Source organism: Poecilia formosa, unplaced genomic scaffold, assembly GCF_000485575.1.
Source record: "Poecilia formosa unplaced genomic scaffold, Poecilia_formosa-5.1.2 Scaffold409, whole genome shotgun sequence".
NCBI lineage: Eukaryota > Metazoa > Chordata > Actinopteri > Cyprinodontiformes > Poeciliidae > Poecilia > Poecilia formosa.
Window position 1 is genome coordinate 328,793 of NW_006800348.1, and position 27,079 is coordinate 355,871.

The 27,079-nt window shown below is 40.6% G+C and overlaps 1 protein-coding gene and 1 long non-coding RNA gene across 3 annotated transcripts; one reads left to right on the forward strand and one right to left on the reverse strand.

Moving 5' to 3' along the window:
- Positions 1-1,272: 1,272 nt before the first annotated feature.
- Positions 1,273-26,542, forward strand: tlcd4b (TLC domain containing 4b). Of its 2 annotated transcripts, none has more exons than XM_007576531.2 (7): positions 1,273-2,043; positions 8,492-8,644; positions 12,620-12,709; positions 18,950-19,008; positions 20,374-20,468; positions 20,554-20,627; positions 20,987-26,542. In XM_007576531.2, exons 2-7 carry the CDS (start codon positions 8,499-8,501, stop codon positions 21,315-21,317), a joined length of 795 nt encoding a protein of 264 aa, XP_007576593.1. In that variant the 5' UTR covers positions 1,273-2,043; positions 8,492-8,498; the 3' UTR covers positions 21,318-26,542. The 2 variants fall into 2 exon arrangements, with proteins under 2 accessions (XP_007576593.1, XP_016518712.1); XM_016663226.1 differs by lacking the exon at positions 1,273-2,043 and adding an exon at positions 2,810-2,982.
- Positions 17,404-18,941, reverse strand: LOC107833575 (uncharacterized). Its single transcript, XR_001659339.1, has 2 exons — positions 18,233-18,941; positions 17,404-17,977 (listed from the first exon to the last, which is right to left on the reverse strand). It is a non-coding gene; the product is annotated as an uncharacterized LOC107833575 (long non-coding RNA).
- Positions 26,543-27,079: the final 537 nt, after the last annotated feature.

Sequence of the window (27,079 nt, forward strand, 5' to 3'; positions counted from 1 at the left end):
AAGATGGGTTCGGTTAGAGTTAGCAGGAAGTGATGGCATCATGCTCGGGGAGAGAGAGATAAATGTCTTTGCTGTCGCTATATTCATGTTAAGTCAACAACACAAAGAAAGAAATTGTCCATTTGTTCAGGAAGAGTGAATGACTCCAAGCAATGTTCCTTAGAAAACTTTTTAATTTGACTAAAAACTGATCTTGATGGATTCTTTGCTAGCCAGGATCAATGAGAATGTACGTAAAACTGGATTAGGATTATGTTTTTTTTTTTTTTTTTTTTTTGTGAAGTGCCTTCAGATGAGGTGTGATGAATTTATGAACGAATAACCAGAAATGAATCGAAATGAGATATCCTCAGTGGTAGAACGTGCTGTAGAACCAGACTGACGGCTTCAAAAACAAAGCAGTCAAACCGTAAAGTGAAGCCTTTCAACTGAACAGGCCGGACGGTTCCGCTTTGAAAAGAACCAACAGACTGCAAAGTAATAAGGACCTTTTATTTCAAAACTGTGACATTTGTTTTGCTACCTTTTCAACAAACCTTTGTGACAAGAACAAACTGATGTTGCTCTGAAACGAACACTCTCCCAAAAGAAGTACATATCTGAGGAACAGTTTCCTCAAATGCTTCCTTGAAAGTTTGAGCTTGACTAATGCTTCCTGTGCAGTATAATTTAATACACTGAAAAACAATTGTAGGAATTGATTAAAAAATTGCTTAATTAATTTTTTTAAATCCCTGTACTTTCAGCATTTCTTACATTTGCTGTTAAAAAAAAGGGTGCCATTTATATACTGATTAACCAGAAAGGCAGAAGTACAGCGATGTATGTTTGAAGTGTTCTGCAAATAAAAATCTGAGAAGTGTTGTGGGAATTTATATTAATTATTAATCATTAATCAATGCAAATTAATATTCAATCCAAATGTAGCTGTTCTGTGAAGGTTTATTTTACTGTGTAAAATATGTTGGCAGCAGCACCATGATGTGGAGAAACGCTCCTTGGTTTTTTTTCTCTTTTTTTTTTAAGCATGGGCACGACCCTGGACATACGTGGAGGGATTTCATTCAAAGCACATCAGTCTATAGGGAAGGCCCAGTCAAAGCCCAAACATAAATCCAACTGCGAAGCTGTGCTGAGAGTTGATGCTGTTTTTGTTCAAAACATTTGGAATACAGTGCAATAGTTCATCTCAAGCATTACTTTGTGTTGATCTTTCACATTAAGATTTCAAGATTTATTTTTCTAGTTTGATCATATCTGAACCAAACACCTTCTTCCAAGAATGTGGTGTGCTTATTTTTCTAAATTTTATTTATAAAAATGAATGGCATGTATATGTTTTTTTCAGCTTTCTGTAAATATATCTTGTGAAATAGTAATAAAACATATCTAGCAAATTTAATTTGCAAAGTTGGCAAGAATATATGCTTTTTATCGTTTACAAATGATCAGGTGTGTTTCCATTAAATCTGTATTGAAATGCTGTTGGAAGTGGTGATGTTCCTAAAAAGAAGAGGGGCCCCGAATCAAATTCTGCCTCGGGCCCCATACAACCTTAGGCCAGCCCTGCTTACTCATCCATAAATCATATAAAAGCCTGGCCTTTGTTTCTCGTGGGTGTAGCCCGTATTTAGGGGGGCGTGTGCACGCGGAGGCGGTTACGTGCCGACGTCACCGCTCGTTCGCTCGCTTTCTGTCAAGAGTCAAAATAAAACGACTAAATAAAACTTTTCTATCGGTACTCTCATGCGAAAACACCCGAAAGCGAAGATATGAGGCGGTGAGAGAAGCCATTGCTCTCCTTGTTCGCAGCGGCTGGTGGGACGCGCGGCGCTTGTCTTCGTGGCGGGGGAAGGCTGTTGTGCTTTTCCTCCGCTCGTCCTGGGGGTCTCGCTGGGAGAGCCAGCGGGGCTGCTTTCAGTTTTAGCCGAGCTGCTAGCTAACGTCAAGTTGAAGGAAAGTGGAGAGAAGACGCCCACAGCAATACCGGTGCTTGAACGGGGGGGTTTGTCCGCCAACTGTGCCCTATGCGACGGCTAGCAGGTAAAGCAGAGCTCATACCTCCTCTTCCACCGCTATGAACCCATGTATTCTGTCTGCATTTTACCTTAGACTTTTCTTTTTGTCCTCCTTTTTGTTTGTTGTTGCCAGCTCATACTTAACTCTCCCTGTTCCCACCCTGTAACGGGACTGCTTGTTACAACTCGTTCCCCACCTGTCTGGGTATGCATTCAAGAGGGAGGGTGTGTGTGGGGGGAGGAGAAATAACAATAAAAAAATAAAAGCTACGTTTCTTGTTGCTGGTACGTTCCTCGCCAAATCTCGCCATTTTCTTGGCTGCCTGCAACGCTTTTGTTGTTCATTTGCATCCAAAGAGCAGGGCGCACTGAATGTCTTCGTGGGTAGATAATCTCATCTTTGCTGCAGATCCCGGATAACGCGAGCCGCTCCGCGGTGGACGGTGTGCAGCTCCCTCCAAATCGTGGAGGAGGGAGGTGGAGGTATTGTTATAGGGTCTGTGTGCAAGATGCACCGATCAGCCGTGATGTATCAGTATTCATGTCAGGATCCAGCCTGCTGGAGGAGACCGGTGCGATCAGGCTTCTGCGGGGAGAGAGAGAGAGGATAAGGAGGAGGAGGAGGTGGGGGGGTATTGTGCAAGTCCAAGCCCAGAGGTTTGGTGTAGCAATGCGGTAGACTGGGGGTCGGTTTGGATTTCCAAACGAGCAGAGTCGTGTGGGTAGAAGTGGTGGTGGTGGGAGGGAAATTGAAGCGCTATTATTTATGTTTGGTCGACATGTCAGTGGGGTCGGGGGGGAGGGTGTCACGGTTTGCTGACAGCAGCAGGATGGTCCTGCGGAAGAAGGTCAGGAGTGGATGACAGGGCGGGCTCTCCTGTTCCGGGGTCGCGAGCCGCAGTGAGGAGGCTCCGCGGGCCGCCTCCTCTCTTCCCACGGGGCGGGATATGAACCAGCCTGCCAGGTGAAGGATGCTGAATTATTCAGGCGCAAGCTGCATATATGAGCAGCGCAGAAATGTGGGGAATAATAGGCTCACTGGGTATTGTGGAGCTTTTCTCTGCTTTGCTGCTGAACCTGACCGTTTTTTTTTTTAATAATGAGAATTTGCACTGCATAGCCTTTGATTAGTGTGTTTAGTGCTGGTGACTTCAACTAGGAGTGGGCGATATGGACTTAAGAGTTTTATCACGATATTTTGTGGTACTATTGTGATAAGTGACTATAAAAACTATTTACTTTTTTTTAAGCAACTTTAGGTATGGCTGGGACTGGCTGGCACAATAATCATACTAATCATTAATAAAAGCAAACAAATACTGCTTTTGAAAAACAATCCCATTTGTAATATGCTTCTTTAGGACACCAGTCACATAAAGAAATGTGATTTATGTCACTAAAATGCACAGAGTAACTGCATCCAATCATATTTTCAAATGTATTGATATTTATTGATCAAACAGTGGAGAAAATGGCAGAACTAACTGACACCATTAATTGGAATTTATCGTGACAACAATAATTCTTATCATGATGAGACATTTATCACGATAAACAATCTGATAAATGTTCATTCCTACATTTAAGTAAAAAATGGTCACCTAAAACTGCATAGAACAAGATTGAAACTTCTGATTTTTGGAGTGTAACTTACACCAGACATATTTTAAAATTGTATCCTTGTCAAGTGAGGACAGTTTGAGAGTTTTGGTATCTTATTTGTTTTTTGTTTTTTTTACAATAAATAAACAAACAAACTCAAAGACTATCACCTTTAGTGCATTGTTTCACCAAAACTACTCTTAAGAACCACAGGTCTGGTTCAAGTTGAATTTAAAGTTGTCCAGAAGAAAAGTCTGTCAGAATCAAATAAACCAAATCAAACAGTAAATAAACCTTAATATGCATTAATGCGCACAGTGCTAACTGTCTTAGCATTACCACAGAAGTTAACATCTACAGTCTTCTTTATTTCCGGTCTTGGTGTGCAATCAGTCAGCGCCAAGAAAAATAAATGGAGCTGTTGGATTGGCTACTTTGCAAACACCACAAAAGTCTGGTATAATATTTGCTCACACAGCAAACATGTTGAAAAAGGCGCTACGGTCAGATGAGACCTAACAGAACTTTTTGGCCAGTGCGCACTACTTTGTGTTGGGTTGTGACATAAAATCCCAGTAAAATATAAGGATGTCTTTGGCTTTCTGAACACTTTTCCAAATCACTGTAGGTGTGTGTACGTTACATACCCAAGGTGTCATGTGCAGCTCAGCGGTTAACCTACTTAGATTGCTTTGCAAACAGAATAATTCCACATATCTGTACCGTATCTGATTCTCACTGCTTTCTGCCAACTCTCAGTAACCTTTGTCTTGCACAATGTAATCTGTCAGCAGTAATTAGCGTTTGCATAACTCACATAATTCTTTGGATTTAATCAGAAGTTCAGGGTATGTAGCAGGTGACAGTCCAGACTGGTGCTGACGCAGGACCTCGCAACAGATAATAACACCGGACGCAGGTGAAAGCTCATAATTAGCCTCCACCTGTAGTAACCTGTACTTTTCTGCTAACTTTACAGCCTCTTCTGCTTCCTGCTTTGTTTTTGTTCATTTGGAGTTTTACTTTACAACAAACCCAAGAACAGAAAGCAGAAAAAAAACACCATTCAGATGATGAGGATTTTGTTCGATAAATAAATGTCAAAATGAAAAAAGTTGGAAGCGGTGTCCTTATATCCATTGGTTAACACAAGTTGAGGACTGCTGTTTTTTTGGTGTTTTTGGGAAGCAGAGCTGAGAGGAAGTCGACCTGACGCGTCTGGCGAATCAATAGTTTTGTTCTTGAACATAAGCAGCTGTAGAAAACTGATGAGAGCACGGTGTCAGTGTTAGGGAGCAGAGGATCAATAACCTCCACCACTATCCTTTCAAAAACATCAAAGTTCACAAGAACAAGTCATCTCCTCTCAGTGCGTCTTTGGTGTTTGTCTTAATTTTGCAAAGACAAACATTCGGCTTGTTGACCTCAGTGAAGGGAACCAGATTTCCCCAAAGGAGTCAGCGTGCTGATAAGCAAAAACTCTGTGGTGTGTGCAGTTCCTGTGGGAGACTGTTCACTTGCAGAGTGATCAAAATCAAATTAACTCATCGCAGAGAGAACTTTTTTTCCTTTGTTTAACCCAAACGGTTAACTTTATGACAAAAAAAAAAAATATTGAGCCCAGTAGAAGTCGCCTTTCATCCGAGCTGTTCACCGATTGTTACCAAAGAAGGATGAAAGTGTTTTAAATGACCCATTTGGTGTCAGCAGTTTCAGTATTGTTGGCATGAAAGTGGCCTCAAATATCAGGCAGCTGCTGCTGAGAATATTGCAGGTCACAATACTTGGAGTCCACCGATTTCAGTTTTCTGCACTGATGTTTAAAAAGCCAATACCGATTAAAAAAATAAAAAATTATTTATTTTTTGTTATCAGCCCATGTATACCATATATATAATTAGGCAAAATGATTAAATGTACTCATTTCATGCTGTTTAACTGTACTACATATAAACCGTTGCACTAAAGAAGTTTTATTTAATAAAAAAGTTTTGTTTATTAGTATTACCCAGAACTCTGTATTATGTAGCGAACTGATCGATCTGCACCAATTTTCATAATTTTGAGTGATCAGTCAATGATTACATCGACTGATCGCTATTAGAGCTGCACAATTTGTCAAATCACAATATCATAATTGCAAAATTGCTTGCATGCAATATCTCTCAGGATGCTTTAATGAAGGCGCCATACGTTCACACTCTGCATGTGAACAACGTACTTGGCCTGTTGGATGATCTCCAACTGTTCTTGATGTCAACACCTCATGTATATTTATAGTGACCGGGTTACTGAAGCTGATGGAGAACAGTGTGGACCCAGAGGGAGAAAAGTGTGGTTTGACACAGTAGTATCATACTTCCATATTTGTTTAAAATTTGTAAATTAAAAAAATTCTTATATTTAGCCCAAAGGGAAATTAAATGTCATTAACATCCAAAGAGTTGTCCTACGATGATAATCCATAGTAAAATGTCCTGGATGACACCAGTTGCAAGCTAGTACTGCTAATCCACCTAATTTGCTTTTGCTTCTCCCCCTTACATCTCTGTCTGGCCGTGTTGAGATGCTAATTGGCTGCTCTCAGTTGTAAAAATCAGAACTTGTTGCCATGGTTGTACATCATAACAACTGTACATCAGTAAAAAAATGAATAAATAAAAGCAAAAATTCTTCCAGCTGCACAACATACAAAACCAGAGGGAATAAATGTCCCAAAATGCAATGCTCCAACAAAAAAAAGGCGACAAAGTCTACAAAAAGAGTAAATTAAAGCTAATGTTGATTCAGAGATACTCCAACATGTATTCTAAAATAATAGTTCAATAAGCAAAGCTAACCATTGCAGCAGTCTTTTAGTTTAACATTATTTTATTTTATGGCTGTAAATACTGACTTGGCGCATTGGGAATGTTTTTAAATCTGTGTTTAAAGTGTATTTAATGCTTGGCCCTCAGCAAAATTCTGCCTTATGATGTGAGCCAAAGTCAAAGTCTCAGCTTCAATGTAAAAGCATGACCTACCTGCACGATTTCAACCCAAATCATTTGTAAATCTAACATTTGGAGAAAGCACTTGTGGGAAAACCCGCACGATTGGATACCATTGCGGTTGTCTAAATGCTAACAGAGCTAGCACAGGCTAAAAACGGCTCTATCGACACACAAGACAGGAATCTGATCCATTTTCCAACCACAACCCAGCAAGCTCGACGGTAATTCCAGCATCCTTTGGCATATTTATTGTTGGTAGATATATACTCTCACAGTGTGTTTCAGAGATTGTTTGCCTTTTGTAACTCTACTCTTTACATACATTAGAGCCGAGGTAAAGCATACCGACTAAGCAGTGTTTCACAACAAATGGTACGAAAGAAGTATACATGAGTATCAGTGAGTACCATGTTTTTTTTTTCTGTCTTTGGGGATTTGGGGTGAGGTGAATGACTTGACGCTGTTCCAGCTGTACAAATTTAATTTAGGGTCTTATTAGCGCTGATACTCCATTTTGAAAGAAATTTGCTGACAAATAGCCACCAAAGGAGGTAAAAATTATACATTGCCTTGTAAGTCTTCATACCTCTTGACATTTTTTACATTTTGTATAAATTGCAGCCACAGACTTGGATGTTTGTATGTAGATCTATAAAGTAAGATGTTCAAGTGCATTTAGAATCATCTTTTGTTGCAAGCTGCAGGAGTAGACCTGAATTGGCTCAGTGTAATTAGAGACTGAAATATTGACCCATTCTTATTTGCAAAATATTAACAATTTTCAAATTTAGAATTTTATTTTACATTAGCTGTTCTATTTCCAATTGCACTGAATGAACAAATTTAAAGTTGTGGTGTTTTTTCACTCGTTTGACTAAGCCTGCAAAGCTACTGGTGTATGTAAGAGTTCTGTACTGGTGCAGAGCTACCAAATAAATTTGTAGTTATGCTTGTGTTTTAGAACGAAGACCATTTTATGTCAACATTGTTTTTCTGTATTGGATCGGTATCGGCCAATATTGGACCTCAGATATCTGTATCGGTATCGGACACAGTGGATTGGTACATCCCTACTCTGATGACAGCTGCATTTCGACTCATCAGAGTAAAGTACGAATAAAGCAAGCCAAATATTTCTGGAGTCTTAATTGTGAAAAGTTTCTCTATTCTGCTCCTCTCTGTGTTTTAAAAGCCTTTTTAATTGTAATATGGCTAAATGTCTGAGCCATATGAACACTTTTTAGCAAGGTGTTGTAATGCTCAGCTGATTTAAATTTATTTTTTTTAAAGCAGACTGTAGGAATAATGAGCAGCATTGTTGAAGTAAACTCTTGTTTTGCAAACTGCTTGCGCCTCATAAGCTTCATCACCCGTTGCTTCATTTTAAAAAAAAAATCCTCTTTTCTTTCTATGCAGAGTCTTTGTTTTCTTCTCAGGGATTGTTTTTTTGGCGGGTTCCCGGTAATCCGCTTGCAGAATATGCATAATGGAGACCTTTTATTCCAAATTCAGCTCCTGTGCTGCCTACTGTGTTCAGACTCGTTTTCCTATAGGTTGTCAGTCCTTTCCTTCTGTCTCCCTTTACTCTGCTGTTTGTTTCGTCTGTGAAGCGAGGCTCGGCTAAAGCTCGCCTGTCACTTGCATTAGACGCCGTTTGTTCTCAGTTTATCTATTTTTCCCTCTGTCTCTTTCCTCTTCCGGTTTGGTTTGGTGGACTTGATGAACACGCAGCCTCCCACCGCCACTGTCGCATCGGTTTCCTCTGTCGCTGTTGCCGCCGTCCAGGATGACTGACAGTGATCGACCCAACCTGTCCATGTGGATCACTCACTCCGTGTCCCTGTCCCTTCCTGCCCCCCCCCTCCCTGTTGTGTTTAGGTGAGTGATGGAGACGAGAGAGTTGAGCGTGGTGGCTGGCAGCTTCGTGGGCTTCCAGTTTCTCTTCTCGGTGGCCAGTCCGCGGCTCTCGCTGGCCGTCGCTACGGGTTACAAACAGCTACCTCCCACCAAGCTCACCGAATGGAACTCCAGGTGCGTGGAAACGAAAACTGCTAACCTTACACCGTGAACATATTTATTTTTTGCCTCCCATTCATGTCTGTCCACTTTGGCGTAACAATAAATAATGCTACGCCAATTAATCACATGAAGAATTAAAGCGAGCTCAGTAATTTCCATCTGCTTGATTTATTGTCTTTCTTTTTTTTTCTGTTTCTACCAAAAAACTGGATAATGAAAGGCTTCAGTCTGGTGTTTTGGTCTCAACTAGCACCATTTTTGAAGGATAATTTTGTTTTCAGAGACTTCATAATTTATTTAATTTGTCGTTTCTGTTTTGTTTATTTATTCTGGAAAATTAAAATGTCTTCCAGTTCCTGTGTCAAATGTTCATCAGAATTTAAAGTTATTTGATTTTTGAGAATTTGTTCTTGCGTTATTATTTCATCACCATTATATTACTTTAAAATGATCTCAAAACAACAATATTGTCGTTTATTGCAATAATTTCTGGGATAATTTATTGTCCAACAAAATTTGTTATCGTGACCAAACTGCAGTTGGAAAATACAATATAAATAAGGTGTCAAGTTTTTTTTATTAGATTTTTTTGAATTTTTGAGATTCATTGAATTTTAAGTGAGAACCTGTTAAGAAAAAAAAACCTTTTTTTTTTTTTTTTTTTTTGCTTACAGACTAGCCATTTCCTGTTTAAGGTCATTTAGTATTGCCAAAGCTACTAATATTTTTGAAATCCCAGAATTGCCTGATTAATTGATACAGACTATTCACAGTAAAACAGTAACAGTAAAAAAAAGTAATAATTTCTGAAAAGCACACTCAGTGGTGTTTTTACTTGTGTTTAAGTAAATGAGCATAATGTTCAGGCATCTGCAAGTCGTACACAAGGCTGAATCAGATTTTTGATGATCCACAAGCCACTTCCTGATACCTTTTGATCACACAAGGAAGCAATATGTTTGCGTTTCCTCCATGTTGACACAGGCCTCATGTCCGTCCTGAATGGTACAATGGCTAGTCACTCCCATGCTGCTTATGCTTTTTTTTTTTTTATATAGTTGTTTGAACAGATGGACGCTGTAACTTCAGCCATCTGGAAAATGTGCTGTAGAAGGAACTAAACTTGGGGAGGTTCAAATATCTCTTCCTGATATCTTGGCTGATCTCTTTTTTTTTTCTTTTTTTTTTGGAATGACACACCAGGAAGCGGCGTGTTTAAGGTGCAGCTTTTGAATTCACCGACAGAAGTTCCTCATCAAATTACAAAACCATGACATCAACATCTGGGCTTTCCCAAACGGTTTAAAGGCACAAATAAAGGAATAACAAACGGGAAACATTTAATCTAACTTAAGGCCAGATGATAAAAGGAAATTAAATCTATTTGTCTTTTTATAGTGTATGTATGCATCTGGTTTCAAATTTATCTGAACCAAAGGAGGATGTATGATCATCTGGTTCAGCAATAATGCAGTTATAGATACTACAATTTAGTAGAATTGTAACTTTGAGTAAAAATATCTGTGAAACGTCTTTAGCGTGTAGCAGGCAAGTCACTTGTAGGTTCCATATTGTCGTTCTAAGTTTCCACATCGTATTAGTCTGTGCTACCTGACTGTCAGGGCGCTAACAGATGTGACCCAAATCCGATTTTCTTTGTGCCGACATTCAACTTTTTCATGGCAGTCTGAACGGCTCAATTCCATTTTTTTCACCTCCAAAAATCCGATTTGTGTCACTTCCATATGCGGTACTGAGTGAAATGAATACACGACAGTTTTCAAAGCGTTTTCAGTGTGAACCGTCACGTCGAATCTTATCCAATGTTTACGTTGTTGATTTGAGACATCCTTCATGATTCTGCCCCAGAAGAAGCCTGATGTGGTAAATCCAGACATAAACTATGACTAAAATTTATAATTCTAAAATGATGAAAGAAGTTTGTGTCAGTGAAGTGCATCACATCACAGTCTCACCACTCTGGGCTTTGACTACACCAAACTGACTTCTCTACAGAAGTTGCAGTCAGTGCTCCACTAAAGGCCGTTACTAGTAGTTGTGGTTTTCTTAGCTTCCTTCATCTTGTGATGATACTGTCAGCTCCCATCGCTGAATAAACGTTAAAATCGATCCACAGGGGGCAGCCATTTTTACTTCCATAAACCGTACGATGCTGTGTAACATCTACGTTCTTCTTCTGCGCTTGTTTTGGGATCATAAACTGGTCACAGAGAAGTTGGATTTCAGCAAAAAGTAACTTATTCTTTTCAAACTGTAGCTCTCTCTGAATACCTTGAAATCTGCTAATGTTTCCAGTCAGCCAATCAAACTGCTGCTTCAGCTTTTCTACCTTCCTCCCAACAGAGAGTTTACATACAGCAGTCGCGAGGGGCAAACATTTATGCCAAGTCCTCACTGTATAGGTTACAGTGAAAGGACATCCTCACCAAACTGACCCTGAGTGTTGCTGATATTGACGCTGCCATGAGCCGGGTCCCGTGGTGATCGAAGCAAACTCATCGTCCTGCACACGTGCGCCGCAGTGGGAGGCTTAATGTTTCAAGTGGAAACCCCATGGTTTGGGTTCAGAGGGCAACCGTTTGTTGTGCAACGTCTTTTTTTCTAGCCCACGCTGACGCGTGCGTCCTCTCGGCCCGCTTGTTTGCTGTCGGCCCCGCTCCTTTTCATTTGCCCAGCCGCGTCTGGCATCAGCTTTGTTTGACCCTAGGAGAATGAACGGAGTGCGTCGGCCAAGTAGTCCCAAACAAGTTGGAGGCAAAGCATCTACTAATGGGTTCGCTTCAGAGTGCTTCGCCGTTGCATAAGACCCAGCTCCGAGTGTGTCAGTGTTGGTTGCGTAAGAGTGACTTAAGTGCAAGGAGACAAGTGTGAAAGTATCTCCGAAGAGGAAGAACAGAATGTTTTAGTAAAGTTAAGAAAAGTACTGAGTTTTCAATCAACAAAAGGATCCACATGTCTTCCTGTTTTCACATTTTATGATGATACTGCCATAAACGTCACTGTATTTTATTGGGATTTTATGACAGACCAGTGTTTATTTGTATTTGGCACTGTACAGAGAGATAAACAACAACATAAAAGTAAACTGCTGTAGACAGAATCCCTTAATCTAATGGTTTAAATTAGGGCTGTAAACAGTTGTATTAGTTATTGAATAATCTATCAATTATTCTGATTTGTAATTGAATATGAAAACATTTTATAATTTAAAATAAAATTTGATTCAAACATCACTTTTAGTCTGACATTTAGTCCCAATTTCACGGCCTTAAATTACAAAAGCATATTTCTTCTAAGCCATATTTGATTTATACAGCATTTTTTATAACAACTGAAGGTGACATAGTTTCTTGATCGTGCTATGAAATGGCTCTGTGTGTCTGGAAAATGCATAATACTACCTCTGTAAATGAAAAATTGACAGAATGTGCCAAATTTATTTATTTTTTTGCTTTGTTTGATTAATTGTCAGAATAATCTATAGTGTTATCAAGTTCTAAAGTAATTGTTAGTTGCAAACCTGATCCAACTATAACACTGATAGTCGACGATGTTAAGACGTGTTTGAAAGGCACCACAGGCCGCTGCTCTTCTATCAGCACTCAGAAGCCACATGGTTCGCTGACTGTAGAGTCAGCTTGGGCCAGCGCCTGCAGCCTGTGGACGGTCCCAGAGACTGAACAGTGATAGTACAAGAACTGTGATCCTGGTAATGGGGAGATAAGAGCTGCTGGCTCTCAGGAGTTCTTCTTCTGTGACCCAGATAACCACTCCAAAGGTCAGAGGAGAGGCTCTCTCAGGCCTAATTTAACACACACGCGTAATTTAAATGTCCCCGTAGGCACAAATTGCTATTCATCAAGTCAAACTAAAGCTTCCTCATTATGTGGATGAAACTCGTTGTGGTCATCTTGACGCAATATGATCCTGTGTGTGTGTGTGTGTGTGTGTGTTATCAATCCCCAGGTTGGTGTCCACTGTGCACGCCTTGATCGTGGGGCTGTTCTGTTTGTACATCCTGTGGTTCGACGACGCCGTCAACGCCAACCCCGTCTGGTAAGGCTTCTGGAAATTCCTCGGCCTCGTTATTTTAAAATGCAGCTGAAGCACAAATCCTGTCGGGACGGGATGTGGGAAGGAAAAGGGAACGGTTTCTTTCGCTTTCACTTATCAGACTGGCAGGGGATCAACAATCTGAACCTGAAAAACGGTGGAGGATAGTCTGAGCTGAAATGTAATACCTTCTGCGCTGACAAAGATGGCGTTCATTTCTTCTTTTAGACAGAGAGAGAAGAGGAGAGAGCAGATCTAACATGTCATAGGAGTCTCCAGTGTGTTGTAGATTCACTGGATTTGGCCTTTTATTCTCCTGTCTGTTTCTTCCCCTCTCTCTTCTGCAACTGTTTTTCCCCCACTTGAACAAATTATTATCCTCCCAGCCCCATTCTCTTTTCTTTTTCTTATATCAGTCTCTTGATTTTTTGATTTCTCTTGTCTTGGCATTCTTGCAGCATTCCTTCGTTCCTTTTTCTCATTTCTAGAGTCTGTTTCACTTCCTCCAGCTGTCCTTTAGACATAAACCCAACCCTAAAGATTATTTTTCATAGCCGTGGAACGGCAGCCTCCCTCATCCAGCCCCGATCAGCGTCCTCCTGCTTCCAGCTGCCCGGTGCACCCCATGTCTCTGGCTGAAGGCACACCTCTCTTGTGTTCGTCCCCTTCACTGATGGAGCAGAGGAGTGAAAGTGAGGATCAGGTTGAAGTGGGGGACGTGGGGTTATGAGTAAGGAGAAAAGATGGAGGCACCGCTCTCCTCTCTCCTCCTTGTTGCAGAGTTTCTGTTCAGGTTCTACGTGGTTCATCCCACCAATGGACTGTCCTGTTGCACAATTCACTTTACTTTGTTTCAGTAACTGACTTTGTCCTTTTTATTTCTTCCACTGCCTTGCAAAAGTATTCACACACAGTAAAAACGGAAACATTTTGTCACATGACCTTAAATTTAAATGTGTTTTTTTGGGGGGGAGTTTAAGAGGTTAACACGGTTTTGCTCCCTTTTTTTTGTTTTTGTTTTTGTGAAAGAGCTCAAGCTCAGTCAAACTGGACTGAGAGCCTCAAGATGTCATTACAGTTTACATCTGTACTTTGTCCCATTCTAACATATTCTTGTACTTTCATCTAAACCAGGAATGCACCGATTGCAGTTTTCTGCCCAATCTTTAAAAAGCCTGACTGGCCGATTCCGGCTGATACAATTTTTCTTTGTTTTTGTTTTTTTTTTTTTGTCTGAAAAGTTGCAAAGTATAGTGACAAAGTTGCTAAGTTGGCAACAGCGGGGTGACTTGTGTTATCCATTCGTGCAGTCATGACCTGGTGGACGGTTCTCTGTCAACCTTCTTTCACAAAAGGAGACAGTGACTGATTTCCAGACGTTTTTACAGACGTAGTGAAGATCAGTAGAAAAGAGCTTTTTCTCATGGAAGTATCGACTGATCGCCAAAAATGACAGAAATCTGTCCTGATTTATCAGTACACTCCTAGCCAGCATATTGACTATTTAGTTCAGAGGTCAGAAGGGCTTATTACCATCACCCTGATCTTTAGCTCCTTCCACAAATTCTCTAGATTAAAGTGAATAATTTCTTCTCCAAACCACTAATGTTCCTTTCACTCAGAAGAAACATGTTTGTGAAAACAGAAGTTACTTTAAAGCTGGATCTCTCAGGTGTGTAAGTCATGTTGAGCATAGCTGAAAATACCTTCACAAGGCACTGTGAATATATTTGTTTATTCCTTCACTCCTCTTTTCTCAGCTCATCCTTTCCACCCACTAGAACTAACCCGATCCACCGCATGATCCTAATGGGTTTAAGGCTAACCTCCTGGCCGCTCCGCCGTACTGCATGCATGAACTCTCCAGTCAGTCCGATTGTGTCGCAGCTTTAAGACGCGTCAAGCTGCAGCGCCGTCCTCTGCCGGCTTCAGAGGCCAGAGCCAAACTGTTAGACGCCCACATTGTTTTGTTGCCGGCTCAGGCTCTTATCATAATTCGTCCAGTAAACACTCAGCAACTCTGATAGCCTCGCCTGGGCTGCCTTTCTTGATTGGCTTATCTGGACTTGAATGCAGTAGGTGTGTGTGGCATGGTGGGCTTCAGGGTTAAAGACGTTGGACCACATGTAAGCTTTCAAAAGTTATGGAGACTCAGCTGTTGGAACCTCTCCAGAGAAATTTCTAGGAATTGAATTGAGATGTTGTTGTGTGTGTTGCTTAGCAGCGGCGAAGCTGATGGCATTGCCAACAATCCGCAGCAGCTACCAAAATAGTTGAACCCGATCAGTAGATTATTTAAACCTAATGTCACATCTGAGTTCCCACTCTGTCTGCAGACAGTCTCCACATGTTCTGATGGTGTTGGAGTCCAGAATATGTTGTGCAGCCATGTATTGGTGGCACGCCTTACCCATTTCAAGTTGCTTTTTTAAGCCGATCCCCGACTAAAGTTAAGTTTACATAGCAGGCAAATGCAACCCGAATCCATCTTTTTGTCTGCCTTTTTGCTCAAATCCAACCCATATCTGACTTCTCCATGACAGCCTGAATGACTCGATTCAGATCATTTGACCCCCAAAATATCCGATCTGCTCCACGCCCATATACAATGTTAAATCGAATGCGTACCCAAAGTGTCTGCAATCTGAATGGTCATGTCCCATTTTGTCCGGCTTTCATGTTCGGATTTATGCCCAGACGTAAATAATGGCTGAAAATTATAATTATAATTTGCTACGTCATAACAAGTTATAATTTGTTCTGACTATCTCACACGTTTCTGAGTGAGATAGTTAAACAACCTCACTTTTTCAGTTTCACTCTAAAACCACCATATTGCACCGCTGATAAATGTGTGGTTATATTTGTACCACCAACCTGAGTGTCCAATGAGACTGAACCCGGTGCTGCTGCTCCTCTGGATCAGGAGTCAGTAGGTATGGTTCTGGCTTCTGATCAGGATGCCTCCTGAAAACTTCCCTTTAGGATGTTTTTTGTCCCACAAGGAGAAGACTCCTGGGAAGACATCGTATAAATCCGCTTTGGCATGGGAAGAACTTGGGATCCCCCAGAATGAGCTGGGGGGTATAACAGGCGGCTACGCCTAGATCTAATATAAGAACGCAGTCTTTCTGACATATAGTCTGATACACTAATTGAGTTTTGTAGAAACCTAATCAATATTTAAAAACAACAGTACATCTGTTTATAAGATGGTTCCCTACACTTTGGTTTACTTCCAGAACTGTTTCTTGTCTAGGATGCACATTCATTCTACTCATGCATAACTGCCTGCAAAAGTAGCTCAAGCTTTCCAATATGTGCATCTGGAATTGTTAGAAATATGTCTGAGCCCTGTAGATCATACGCGCAGTATGAACACAGAAAACATGTTGTAGGAACGTAAGGTTCTTTGAGACGAGGCTGCATATAAGGTATCCATGTCTGCTCTATTCCAGTCAGTTATTCATATATTGAATTAGGAACGCCGGTTTACTGTACATTTGATTAACTGGAGCTGAATCACATTGATGTGATTATGGAAAAGACTTTGGACTCTGTGGCGGCAGCAGCAGCCTGCAGGACCCCTGATTGTTTCACCACCGTTCAGGTTGGGTTCTGTTCAACCTGATATTTGCTCGATGCGTCTAAGTGTAACTGCAGTAAGGCGATACAGCAGATTGGTTAACAGGAGGAGCTCAGGGTTGAAACGGCCGTTAATGGAATGTGAGGAAGAGAGAAAATGCTGAATGATTCAATATCTGCAACCAAAATAGGCTAAAACTGCATATTATGGTGCAGGGAAAGTAACCGTTCATGCTTTGTGCCTACTATAGTGGGCAGCTATCCAAAACATTAAGACACTGTGTTTAATGTTGATTGTAAGTACGCAGTGCACTGCCACCTACTGGCCAACTAGTGTGAACACATAAAAAACATCTTAAAACCCACATAGTTGGTAGTAACATAATGAACTGCAATCACCGCAATATCAGTTTGAGCAGAAAAGCTGCAAAGGACTTATTTTATGTTGTATTAGCATTATGCATGTTTTAAGTGTAATGCATTCACATTTTGAAAATCAATGATGTATTGAGAAAGTTGGATGGATTCTAATTGCTCCTAGCGCAACACTCAACTCCATTGGGAGCAGTTAGAATCCATCCAACTTTCTCAATTTTTCCAAAGTTTGTGAAGACTGATGGGACATTGTGTAATGGCAAAGAAAAAACAGTGTCTGGACATTGAGAGTTAATCGCAGCTGTTACTCCAAATTTCAGCGAGACTGAAATTTGCAAAACATTGTTCTCATCTCTTACAGTTGTAGTTAGCCGTCAGTCTAAGGTCTGTACACATGGAAATGACGGCGGTACATTTTTGTAAACGGTTAACAAAATAAACACTGAAAGCACTGTAGTAGGCATGCCGGGCCAATCGGTGGCGCTGTGACACTGCCACAGAATGACACAAAAAACAAACACCGGATGCGGAATAGAGAGAGAAAGAGAGGTCGAACTGCATCATCTTTTAATTAAAAAAAGAAACAAAACAACTCGGTGTAAACATGAAGCATTCATTTTAAAATGTATCCACTCTGGGACCTGCTTTCAAAAATGATCATTTTTGGTCTCCCAAAAAGCTGGATCCTTGTGGACGCAGTCAAGACAAAAAGAAGCCATTGCAGACCTAAAATGGTCTTTGTGTGAACGGGACCTAAAATATCAGAGACCTAGAAAACAATATTTTATTAGTGCTTCTATAGAATGACACATTAATAGGCAAAAACATTGGGAGCAACAACTACCAACGAAGGACCAAAGGAATTTATAGAATTTTGAAGTTTTACATTTATGTTGGGAAGAATTTGCAATTCCTTTAAAGTGGAGGTCATCTATCAATTATATTTTTTCCATTACGTTTTTTCTTAAATGTCCTGTCCCCACCATTGCAGGTTTTTAGCTGAAAATCCAGCCAGTCTGTGCCAACAGAATAGTTACCACCCACAACTGACTAATTTGGCCACTAAACACACAGTTCACGCTCAGTTTTCTAGCTAATGCGCTCTCTCAACTAATAAATATGATTGCTTAATAAGCTCTGGGCCTATGGCCGGAATATGATTCCTAGTATTAGTGCAGCTACTTGTACTAACATGCTATAAATATGTTTGTGACGCACTGATTACAATTATACCTCCCAGTTTATTTTTGTGCAGTACCAGTCACCAGGTACTGCACAGAGTATGAAGAGTTAAAACAAGAACTGAATGAACTAATGAAAGGATGACAGGAAAATCCTGGCTAACCTTATCATGATCCATGACGGTGGACGGTCAGCCGTGTTTAAGTTAAGGTCTAAGTTAGGGAATCATTGCTATGTTTCTACTTGACAGCTGAACAGGGTTTTCCCCAGGAAACCTGCTCAGTTTGATGATAGGGGGCGCTAGCACAGTCCACGAGCGGCCCACCGTGTTTCTGTGGTGAAAAATGTTAAAAATTACAAACATTTGGAGGTGCATGAGCAGACATTATAATTTGTAAATAATGGCGTGAGGCCAACTGGCAGATGCAGGGACGGCGCAAATTAAGGCATCAACTATAAATCTATTAGTCCATCTTTTCTGTCACTGTTACTGGTGTATAAAAAACCCGAGTTAAAATAAACGACACTTAGCCTGGTGGAGAGGGCGGGGGGTTAGTAGAGCCTGGTGGCCCGCCAGGCTTATAATAAACACCTTGTGGTGTGAACATTTTTTTTTTTCAGCACATGTGCAGCAACATGAGGTCCTGTTACAGGAACCGTCAGGCAGCCATGTGCCACACGATACCTGCGACTGATACCATCACATGTAAACTGAAGCAAAGGCATCTCCTCCATTGTTGCTGTGAATTTACGTTATTCACAGACACTTAAAATCCTCCAGAGCCGGATCATAACGAGAACGTCTCTCCTTGTCCCAAACGTACTGCTCTTTACGATTGTCCCATCAACATGTCGGTTTTAACTAAGCTGTAGCTCCACACGGATAAGATATGATCTTGAATGACCACCAAGCATGAATGATAATGATTCTGTTCCAGATCGTCTGTTAGTTCATCTTCAGATATATGCTGTGCGTTTTTGATCCGAGCGCTAAGCTGCCCATATGAGTCAGCAGATCCCCCTCCTGGTTTGCTGACATTGATTGTAATAACGTCCCAGCTGTGCTGCATGTACCTTTACACTTTGTTTGCTGTTCCACAGGGGTGATCCTAATCTGGTCAAACTAAATGTAGCCATAACCTGTGGCTACCTCCTCTATGGTAAGCGCCTTCCTCGACCTCTGTTGATCATTTACCTTTGCGCCCGACGTGGCAGTCATTATTTTGTTAGTTTCCTTATCAATACTTTTGCAACTTGCCCTCTTGTAGCATGTGTAGCTATCCTTTGAACCTTTTGTCACGTGACAACCAGATAGGTGGTTTTTCTTATTTTTTTTTTTATAAACAGAAATAAGAAGAAGTGTGGCATGTATGAATCCAAAGTCCCTCCACCTCATAATTTTAGACACACTTTATCTTTTTTTTAACTGCTCAGCAATAAATTTAACAAGCAGTATTTTAATGAAACTTAATCAGATTTTTATTTTATTTACTTATTTTCTTCACTTTAAAAACAAAAGTTTTGAGTGTCAACAAGAAAGGAATGAGTCAGTCTTTCCTTTGAATAAAAGCTTGCTGTAATTGAGTAAGTTTAATGAATGTACTTGCCTAAATCTGTTTGTCAGTAAAACTTGTTGGACGTTTGTTCTGCCTGCTTTTGTGAGATTATAATGGAAGAAAAAAAAAATCTTCATATCTCATCGAAGCATGTTGGGGGATACAATACACAACGATGTTGTGCCAAACAATTTCAGTACAACATTGTTGTTTGACACAACATTGTACCGAACAATTTCTGTTGTAAGAAGACCGAACATTTCTATGAAACTTTCAGCCTAAAAATGACAAACTGTCCATCTGAATCAAATCCCTGTTCTGGAACGCCATCATTATACCATTCTTAAATCGAGGTGAGGGAGGCCACATGATATTCTACCAAGGGCTGCTGATGTCCTGGGAGCCGCACTTTGAACACCCCTCCTGGAAGAGAGGAAGTTATTGAGGCTGATGTGGAGGTTCATCCTCATAACCCTCAACATTCATCCAGAGATGCAATAGAATGGTCAAGGTATAATCATGTGTTAGAATGGCCTAGTCAAAGTCGAAACCTAAATCTAATCTAATGATTAGAGCTTCAGTTCTTTTGAAAATGAAAATAACCAAAAAATTACATCTCTAACAGAACAAAGCAAGTTAAGACATGCCTCAAACAGCAGTAGTGTTATGTTTTGCGTAAGAGGGACTAAATATAAAATGCATTATTTTAATTTATTTATTTGCAATAAATTAAATTAAAAAACCACAACAAAATAATTTACAGTTTTTGTCTGTACTGTGACAAAATGTATGCTTGTTGCCTTTGTTATACCCAGATAAATAATAACTACACATTGTACGCTAGTTAACAACCCAAACATCTATTGAGCTATTTACAATTCAATATTGAGGCATTTTTTCAACCTCTGAATGTCCTTTTGATCATAACCTCAATAGTTCTTCCACCTTCACCTCTCCTCTGCTCCTCAGACCTTTTCCTGCTAGCATGTAACTGGAGCACAATGGGGGACAGCTTTTTCGTCTGCCACCACTTGGCGGCGCTGTATGCCTATGGATATGTGTTGGTGAGTATGCCGTTCCCAGGAGGAGAAAAGCAGATTAAACTCTTTCCGTGTTTCTCCTACTAATGCATCCATCTGGCTTTCGCAGACACGAGGGGTGCTTCCTTATTTCGCCAATTTCCGTCTCATTTCAGAGCTGTCCACGCCGTTCGTGAATCAAAGGTGAGACGGCCGCATTTCGGGCAAATCCCTACAAATTTACCTACAAAGTCTTGAACTTTTCCTAATTTATGGTTAATTGAAACCACAAGCTTCAGTGCTTTATACTTACCCATTTTTTTTCCAAGAGCAGTGATGTTTTTGTAGCACTATGATTCATAACTTTACCAATCATAGCGCCAATCGTATATTACAACCATGCCTAAAGTTTCCTGCAATAGAAGTACCAAATAATTCTTATTGTCACTTTTATCTTTGCCACAATAGCTCCACAAAATATCACAATAAAAGTATCACCTACCCCTAATCTGTGACGCAACGGTGTTCAAGACGTCAACCCCTCTGCCTCCTCTGTCCCTCAGGTGGTTCTACGAGGTGTTAAAGTACCCCCGCTCACACCGGATGGTGGTGCTGAACGGCGTCGCCATGGCGGTGGTGTTCTTCGCCGTCCGCATCGCCGTCATGCCGTCCTACTGGGCGAGCGTCTTCGCCACATTCGGCACGCCCGAGTTCGAGCGGCTGGGCCTGGGAGCGCAGGTGGCCTGGATCACGTCGTGCATCGCCCTGGACATCCTCAACACCATCTGGATGTACAAGATCGCCCGCGGCTGCTACAAAGTCCTGACGGGCAGAGGCGGGCGGAAGGTCAAGGCCGATGCGGACGAGAAGCACGCGAACAACCACACGGACTAACGCAGGGACAAAGAATCCTCGACCGCATGATGGACGCGTGGAGCGGAGGCGTTCCCAGCCGGCCCGCCCCTCGGTCTCGGAGTCCTCAGGTTTTGACGAGGAGAGCACTCTTTGACTCACGCAAGCACCAGCGATCCCAACCTCACTGGGTTTTTTTTTTTTTGTCTCCCCTTCTCCCCCAGTGAGCGTGATTACTCTACTGCTGGGAGGTAGCTTTTTTGGTTGCAGACAACAAATTAGAGTTCACAAGCACACTTTTAGCACCATCTGTCACTCCCATCTCTCTCCGTTTCACCCCCAGCTTCCTCTTCAGCGCTCAACTTCAGCCAAAGCCTAATCCTCTGAAGTGCCTGTGGAAAAACAGGAAAGCAATAATAGTGGAGGTATAACAAAGTTGAGGTTTCTTCTCTTCCTTCCCTCTTCCCCCTTCCCATCATCGCCACCTCCATCCCTCCCTCCAATGAACAGCTGGGAGCTCATTTCCCGTCCACGGCGGAGGAGATGTGGTCAACCTACAGGGCTCTTGTCTTAAATCCATCAAACCTCAGAACAAGAGACAGAAAAAAAAACACCAGGATGCCTCTCCCAGTTTTTACCTGCTGTGGCCTCCTTATAAGTAGCGCCTCTCTGCGTCACCAGCCATGCTTCTCCATCCAAATCTCATTTAAGAACTTGACACTCTCCAAGATTTTTGTTTTGTTTTGTTTTTTGCTGCTACGCTAGTATCATTAGCTGTGACGGTACAACATCCATTACAACCCTCTGCCTCAGCTGGAATGTTTTTGTTCTACCTCTCCCCCCTGCCTTACAGACTTTGTAAATAATCATGATTTACTCAGAAGCGTAGTTTTTTGTTTTTTTTTAAACTAAGGAGAGAGTTTATCCGTGAAGATCGTGACATCGGAATCTCCGAGGAACGTCCCATTTCTTCGGTTTCGGGGGTCATCCCGGTCCATCCACCAAAACGTAACGCCATTGCTCCGTGTTCTCAGGGCCTCGCAAAAGTTTTCAGACCCCCATTTTGTTGCGATTCAACTAGGAACCTCAATGTCTTTAATTGGGATTTTATGTGCTTGATCGACATAAAAAGAAAATGTGTAAAAATTCAGTCGGATAGGGAAAATGAAATTAGGAATTTCACTTTTTTTACGTATAAACATCTAAAAAGTGTGATGTGCGTGTCATGTTATTGCAGTTCCAACTGCAGGTCTTTGTGGGCTATTTCTAAATTGAAAATACTCTATAAATCTATTCCAGATCTCTAATGGAATTTTGTCTGAGCCATTCAAACACATTTGTTTCCCCCCAACAATATTTAATTTAAGTATTTTTGACTTGAAGGAATTCGCTACCAGTTCCCAAGAATTTATTTAAGGTAATCTGAACACAAAGCACTTCATATCATCTCTCCACATTTATGAGCCAATATGTGTTGGTCTGTCATTAAATAAAGTCATTCTGTAGTTGGGAGAGTCTTTAGGAAGAGGGCTGTGAACACTTTTGCGAGGCACTACAGGCTAATCCTGAGATCTGGTACCTAATCAGTGAAAGCATCGCTGATTATTTGACAGAATGTCAGCAGTAGAGTTGCTTGAAATCTCTCTTTGTTATTTTTTGTTTGATGTTTTCCCTCCCGCTCTCTGTCCATGACTCAGATTGATTTGGAAACGCCGTGCTGCTGGAAGCGGCCCGGCAGCCTGCATGCCCAGTTTTTCCCGTATAAACTGTAGATCTTCATTGTAGAGCATGGTAAGACTGACATATTTCTGTGATGCCTTCGTGAACTGTCAAGGTAGATGAACACCATCTAATTATTGATTGCATTAATCTAATCGTGGGCTGGGCGGGCGTGGGGTAGGGGAAGGAGTTGTCTTCCAAAATGTCCCCCCTCCCTACCCTTCTCCACCTCCTTCAACACAGAGCATAGTCAAAGCATGAACTTCTTGTACTTTTGATGATTTCTCCTCGCTGTGCATGTTACAGTATTTACACGTTCAGCATCTATGCAGGTGCCTTCTGCATAGCGGTAAACTCTCTTAATTGTTAACACATCTTCTATATGCCAGTTGCCAGTACTTGTATTTTGTTTCATTTATTTATTTATTTTTTTTTACAGATACAGAGAGATTTCTTTGTAAGGTTTGCTAATAACCACGACCTGGCAGACAGAAACATGGGATCTCTCCGATTTAGTTTCACAAGAAGAAGACAGGGATCGACATCATCACTCTTGGTCCGAGCCAAGGCTTCCTGTAAAGCACAAACATTAACCAAATGTACCCTTAGACTGAATGTTTCTAACGTGCATTACTGTGGTAGAGTAGTTCATGAAGTGAACACAAGAGGGAGCAGTGAGATCATCAAATCAAGCTTGTGTGAGATGAGATTTGTTACTCCAGTTGTTCAGTCTTTTATAGCAAGTTCCATCTCATTATCTGAACTTAGACTTTTTTTATTTTATCTTTTTAAGTTTGTCTTTAAGTTTAAAAGAAAAAATATGAAGTCAGAATTAAGAGAAGTAATCTCAAAATCCAATATGGTTCCCTTCCATGTAAAACTTAGGGATGGTTGAAGTAAAGAAAAAGATATTTATTAGAACTTTTAAGTTTTTGTATGTTAAGTTAGTTTCATGCACACACGTGCGCACACACACACACACACACACAGATAGTGACATAAAAGCGCCTTTTGTAAGGGCATTATTTGAAAGTTCAAAATACAGAGAAATGTAGTACTAAACGCACAATATGATTGTTTTATTTTTTCTTGTCAACAGTTTATTATTTTTCAACTCACATTTTTGGTAAATTAAAAATTTACCTGTCCTAACAATAAAATGAATGTTCATAGCAAAATACAACAATTCTTTCAAAATAAATTCTCCAGGTTATGGCAGAATATACAGCTCACACTATTTTCTTTTATTTGCTTTTCTTTCTTCTGTTTTTTTCTTTTCTTTTCTTTTCTTTTTTTTTGCACACCTGGAAATGTGCACCACTATCAGCTATTCATGTTAGAACTAGAGACTCTGTCACGTCGTGTTTGGGTGAGCAGTCGCAGTGACACAGCTCCGTAGCTAAACTGGATTTTCATTATTTAAAAACTAACAAATGATAACAGGGTCCCAGGGTTAAACTGTCTTATATTCACAGTTGGCACTAAGCATAAACAGCAGCCTCTGTGCATATTATTAGACCTCAACCTTAACTGTGAGATTTCCCAAAAATGGCCAATGGTTTTTTTTTTTAGTCCAACATGATCGATGCAACTGGACTATTTAAAAGAATAAAATGCACTTTCTGCTGTAACGCGTACAGCTTCCAATATCCTGCCAAGTCAGCAGCCAGCCCCAATAAAAAAATAGTTTCCTTTCTTATGTGTTTAAAAAAAATTCTCTTGCCAACTTCTTTGGATCTCTGATTGTTATTAGCTTGTAAAGCTAATAGCATTTAGAACAGTCGCCATGAATCATCAGCGCGTTAACACTTTGACACCAGGGCACAGTTGAGTCGAGTGTGATATTATTTCTAGATCCAAGTGGCAGCAACATGTAGCCAGCAGCTCTTGCTTCAGGCTCACTACTGTTTATTTTTCTCCATTTCATTTCCGTTCCTTCAACTCCATTTTGCAAATACTGATACCAAACTCTGCTCTGGGTAAAGGGCAACCCGGGTAGCAGTTGAGCATTAGGCTCACATTTTCGTTAGTCGTTTTCAAACCTATGTCGACTTTATTTGCTCTTTATTGACACTAAGAGAATTGATATAACCTGTTTGGTTCATTCAAACATTCACAGCACTACTCAACTTCACACATTGTAAAAGCCGCCTGTGTAAACGTGGATGTATGGGTAGTTTTGGCCGTCTGTGATGGTCTGGTTGTATTTTTCACTGTGGAAATCTAAAGCACACTCCCTATCTCTGGGATGTCCCTTATTTCTGTCTGCCACTTACAGAGGAGGGGCTACAGTCATTTGTGCCTTTTTTTACACAAACAGTGGATGTTAGTCGGATTCGGATAAGCATGATTATGTCCTGGTGTATGTGCCGTGTGTATATTTTTCTAAACCCGCCTGCACAATAATTATCCGGTCGAGTATTCTAACCCAAAGCTGATCCCTCGTAGGGAGCCCCCGCTAATTTTTGTGACAATTTATTGGCGGGGCTTACCAATGTGAATGCTGGGATGTGTTATTTAGTGGCATTAGGGCGATTTCAGATGATAGTGGCAATCAGAATATTCCGGCCTGTAGGGATTTACGGAACAACTTGCGTCTCATTTATTTGGTCTGTTGAGGGGAAAAAAAATATCTAAGAAAAATCAGATTTTCTGAGAGTGACTGGGCCGAGATGAATCATCCGATAATTTTTCTGAATCTTCTTTAGTTTAGACAGAGGCTGCTCTTTGACGCAGCAGCACTCATCGCACAACGTGAGGAGTAAACCACCTAATCATCTGCATAGAGGAGGACTTTGACAATTGATTAAAATGGGATTTTATTTTGGCCTGTCACGCTGGGCTTTGTACAAAAAAAAAAAACCCTGAATGTGACAGTGAATTAATGTGGCGTCTGATTATGACTTGTAATCAGCACCATCAGGTTGGAACAACCACCATGGCCTCGGATTAGCGAGGAGACAGCTGCTCGTTTGACGAATGAATTACAGTATTTAAACACAAACGTATAACTGAAAATGTATATGAATCATGTAAAACCTTGAGCTGATCGAAATGATTGACCTCTTAGGTGCAGCTTATAACAAAGTTATTACTTTGAGGCGACTATTAGTTTTGTTTTCTTTTTATTCTCTGATGTCAACTGTGATGAAGTGTACACAATGAAAGCTGATTAATTGAACATCTCAAGGATGGCAGCGTTTGTTCGATAGTGGAGACTGAATGTAAAAAGTAATAATAATAATCAGATGTCTTGCCTGGATTTTTTTTTTTCTTTTCCAGTGAATAACTTTGTCAGTGTGGCTTTCCTTCCTCTTCGTTTCATCTTTTAATGCGATGCAATCGGTACGACCTTCTTACTTTTCTCGATTTTAATGTGAAATGGCCTACACTACGAAAAGGCCCACTAGGTCACTGAGTTTTACCACATGACTCAGACCTTTGTTCTCTACAATGACCACTACTAATTATCTTGTAATTGTAGTGATAAAACGCTGAGAATTACTTGAAAGTGTTGTTCTTCAATAAAGATGAACACGAAAAGTTGATGGAAGACTAGTCTTTCCTTCAGTTTAAAGACCAGAAAAAGATTTGGTTGGTTTTGTTTTTTGTTTTGTTTTGTTTTTCTTGAGTGTTTTTGAAGAAGATGACGGCAGGAAGCAGTTGGACGATCGTGGTGCAGCTTGATAGACGCATTTAAGAACACTCGGCCTCAAGGACTGGAGTTTAAGAGCAAAGCATATGCATTTGTTAGAATGACCTAGTCAAAGTACATACCTAAATTCAACAAAGAATCTGAAGCAATACTTGAAAACTGATTCTATCATCCAGTCTGACAGGGTTTGAACTTTTTAGTCAGAAGACGTGAATAACTGGTGGAGATATACCCCAAAGAACCTCCAGGGGTAAGTGCAGCGAAATTAATGCCACAATTTTGAAAGCCTTGTATCATTTTCATTCAAGTGCTATGGGGCTCCATTTGTAAAGTTATGCAGAAAAAAAAATTAACAGCAACTATTTTTGGTTTATTTAGTCTCGTGGACAAAAAATTAGGGTGTTGATTTTTACAAAGTCAAATTTTCACC

Coding starts and splice junctions, on each gene's coding strand:
- tlcd4b (XM_007576531.2), top strand. CDS start 8,499: ATGGAGACGAGAGAGTTGAGCGTGGTGGCTGGCAGCTTCGTGGGCTTC. Junction 12,710..18,949: donor GTCAACGCCAACCCCGTCTG/GTAAGGCTTCTG, acceptor GCTGTTCCACAG/GGGTGATCCTAATCTGGTCA. Junction 20,628..20,986: donor ACGCCGTTCGTGAATCAAAG/GTGAGACGGCCG, acceptor TCTGTCCCTCAG/GTGGTTCTACGAGGTGTTAA.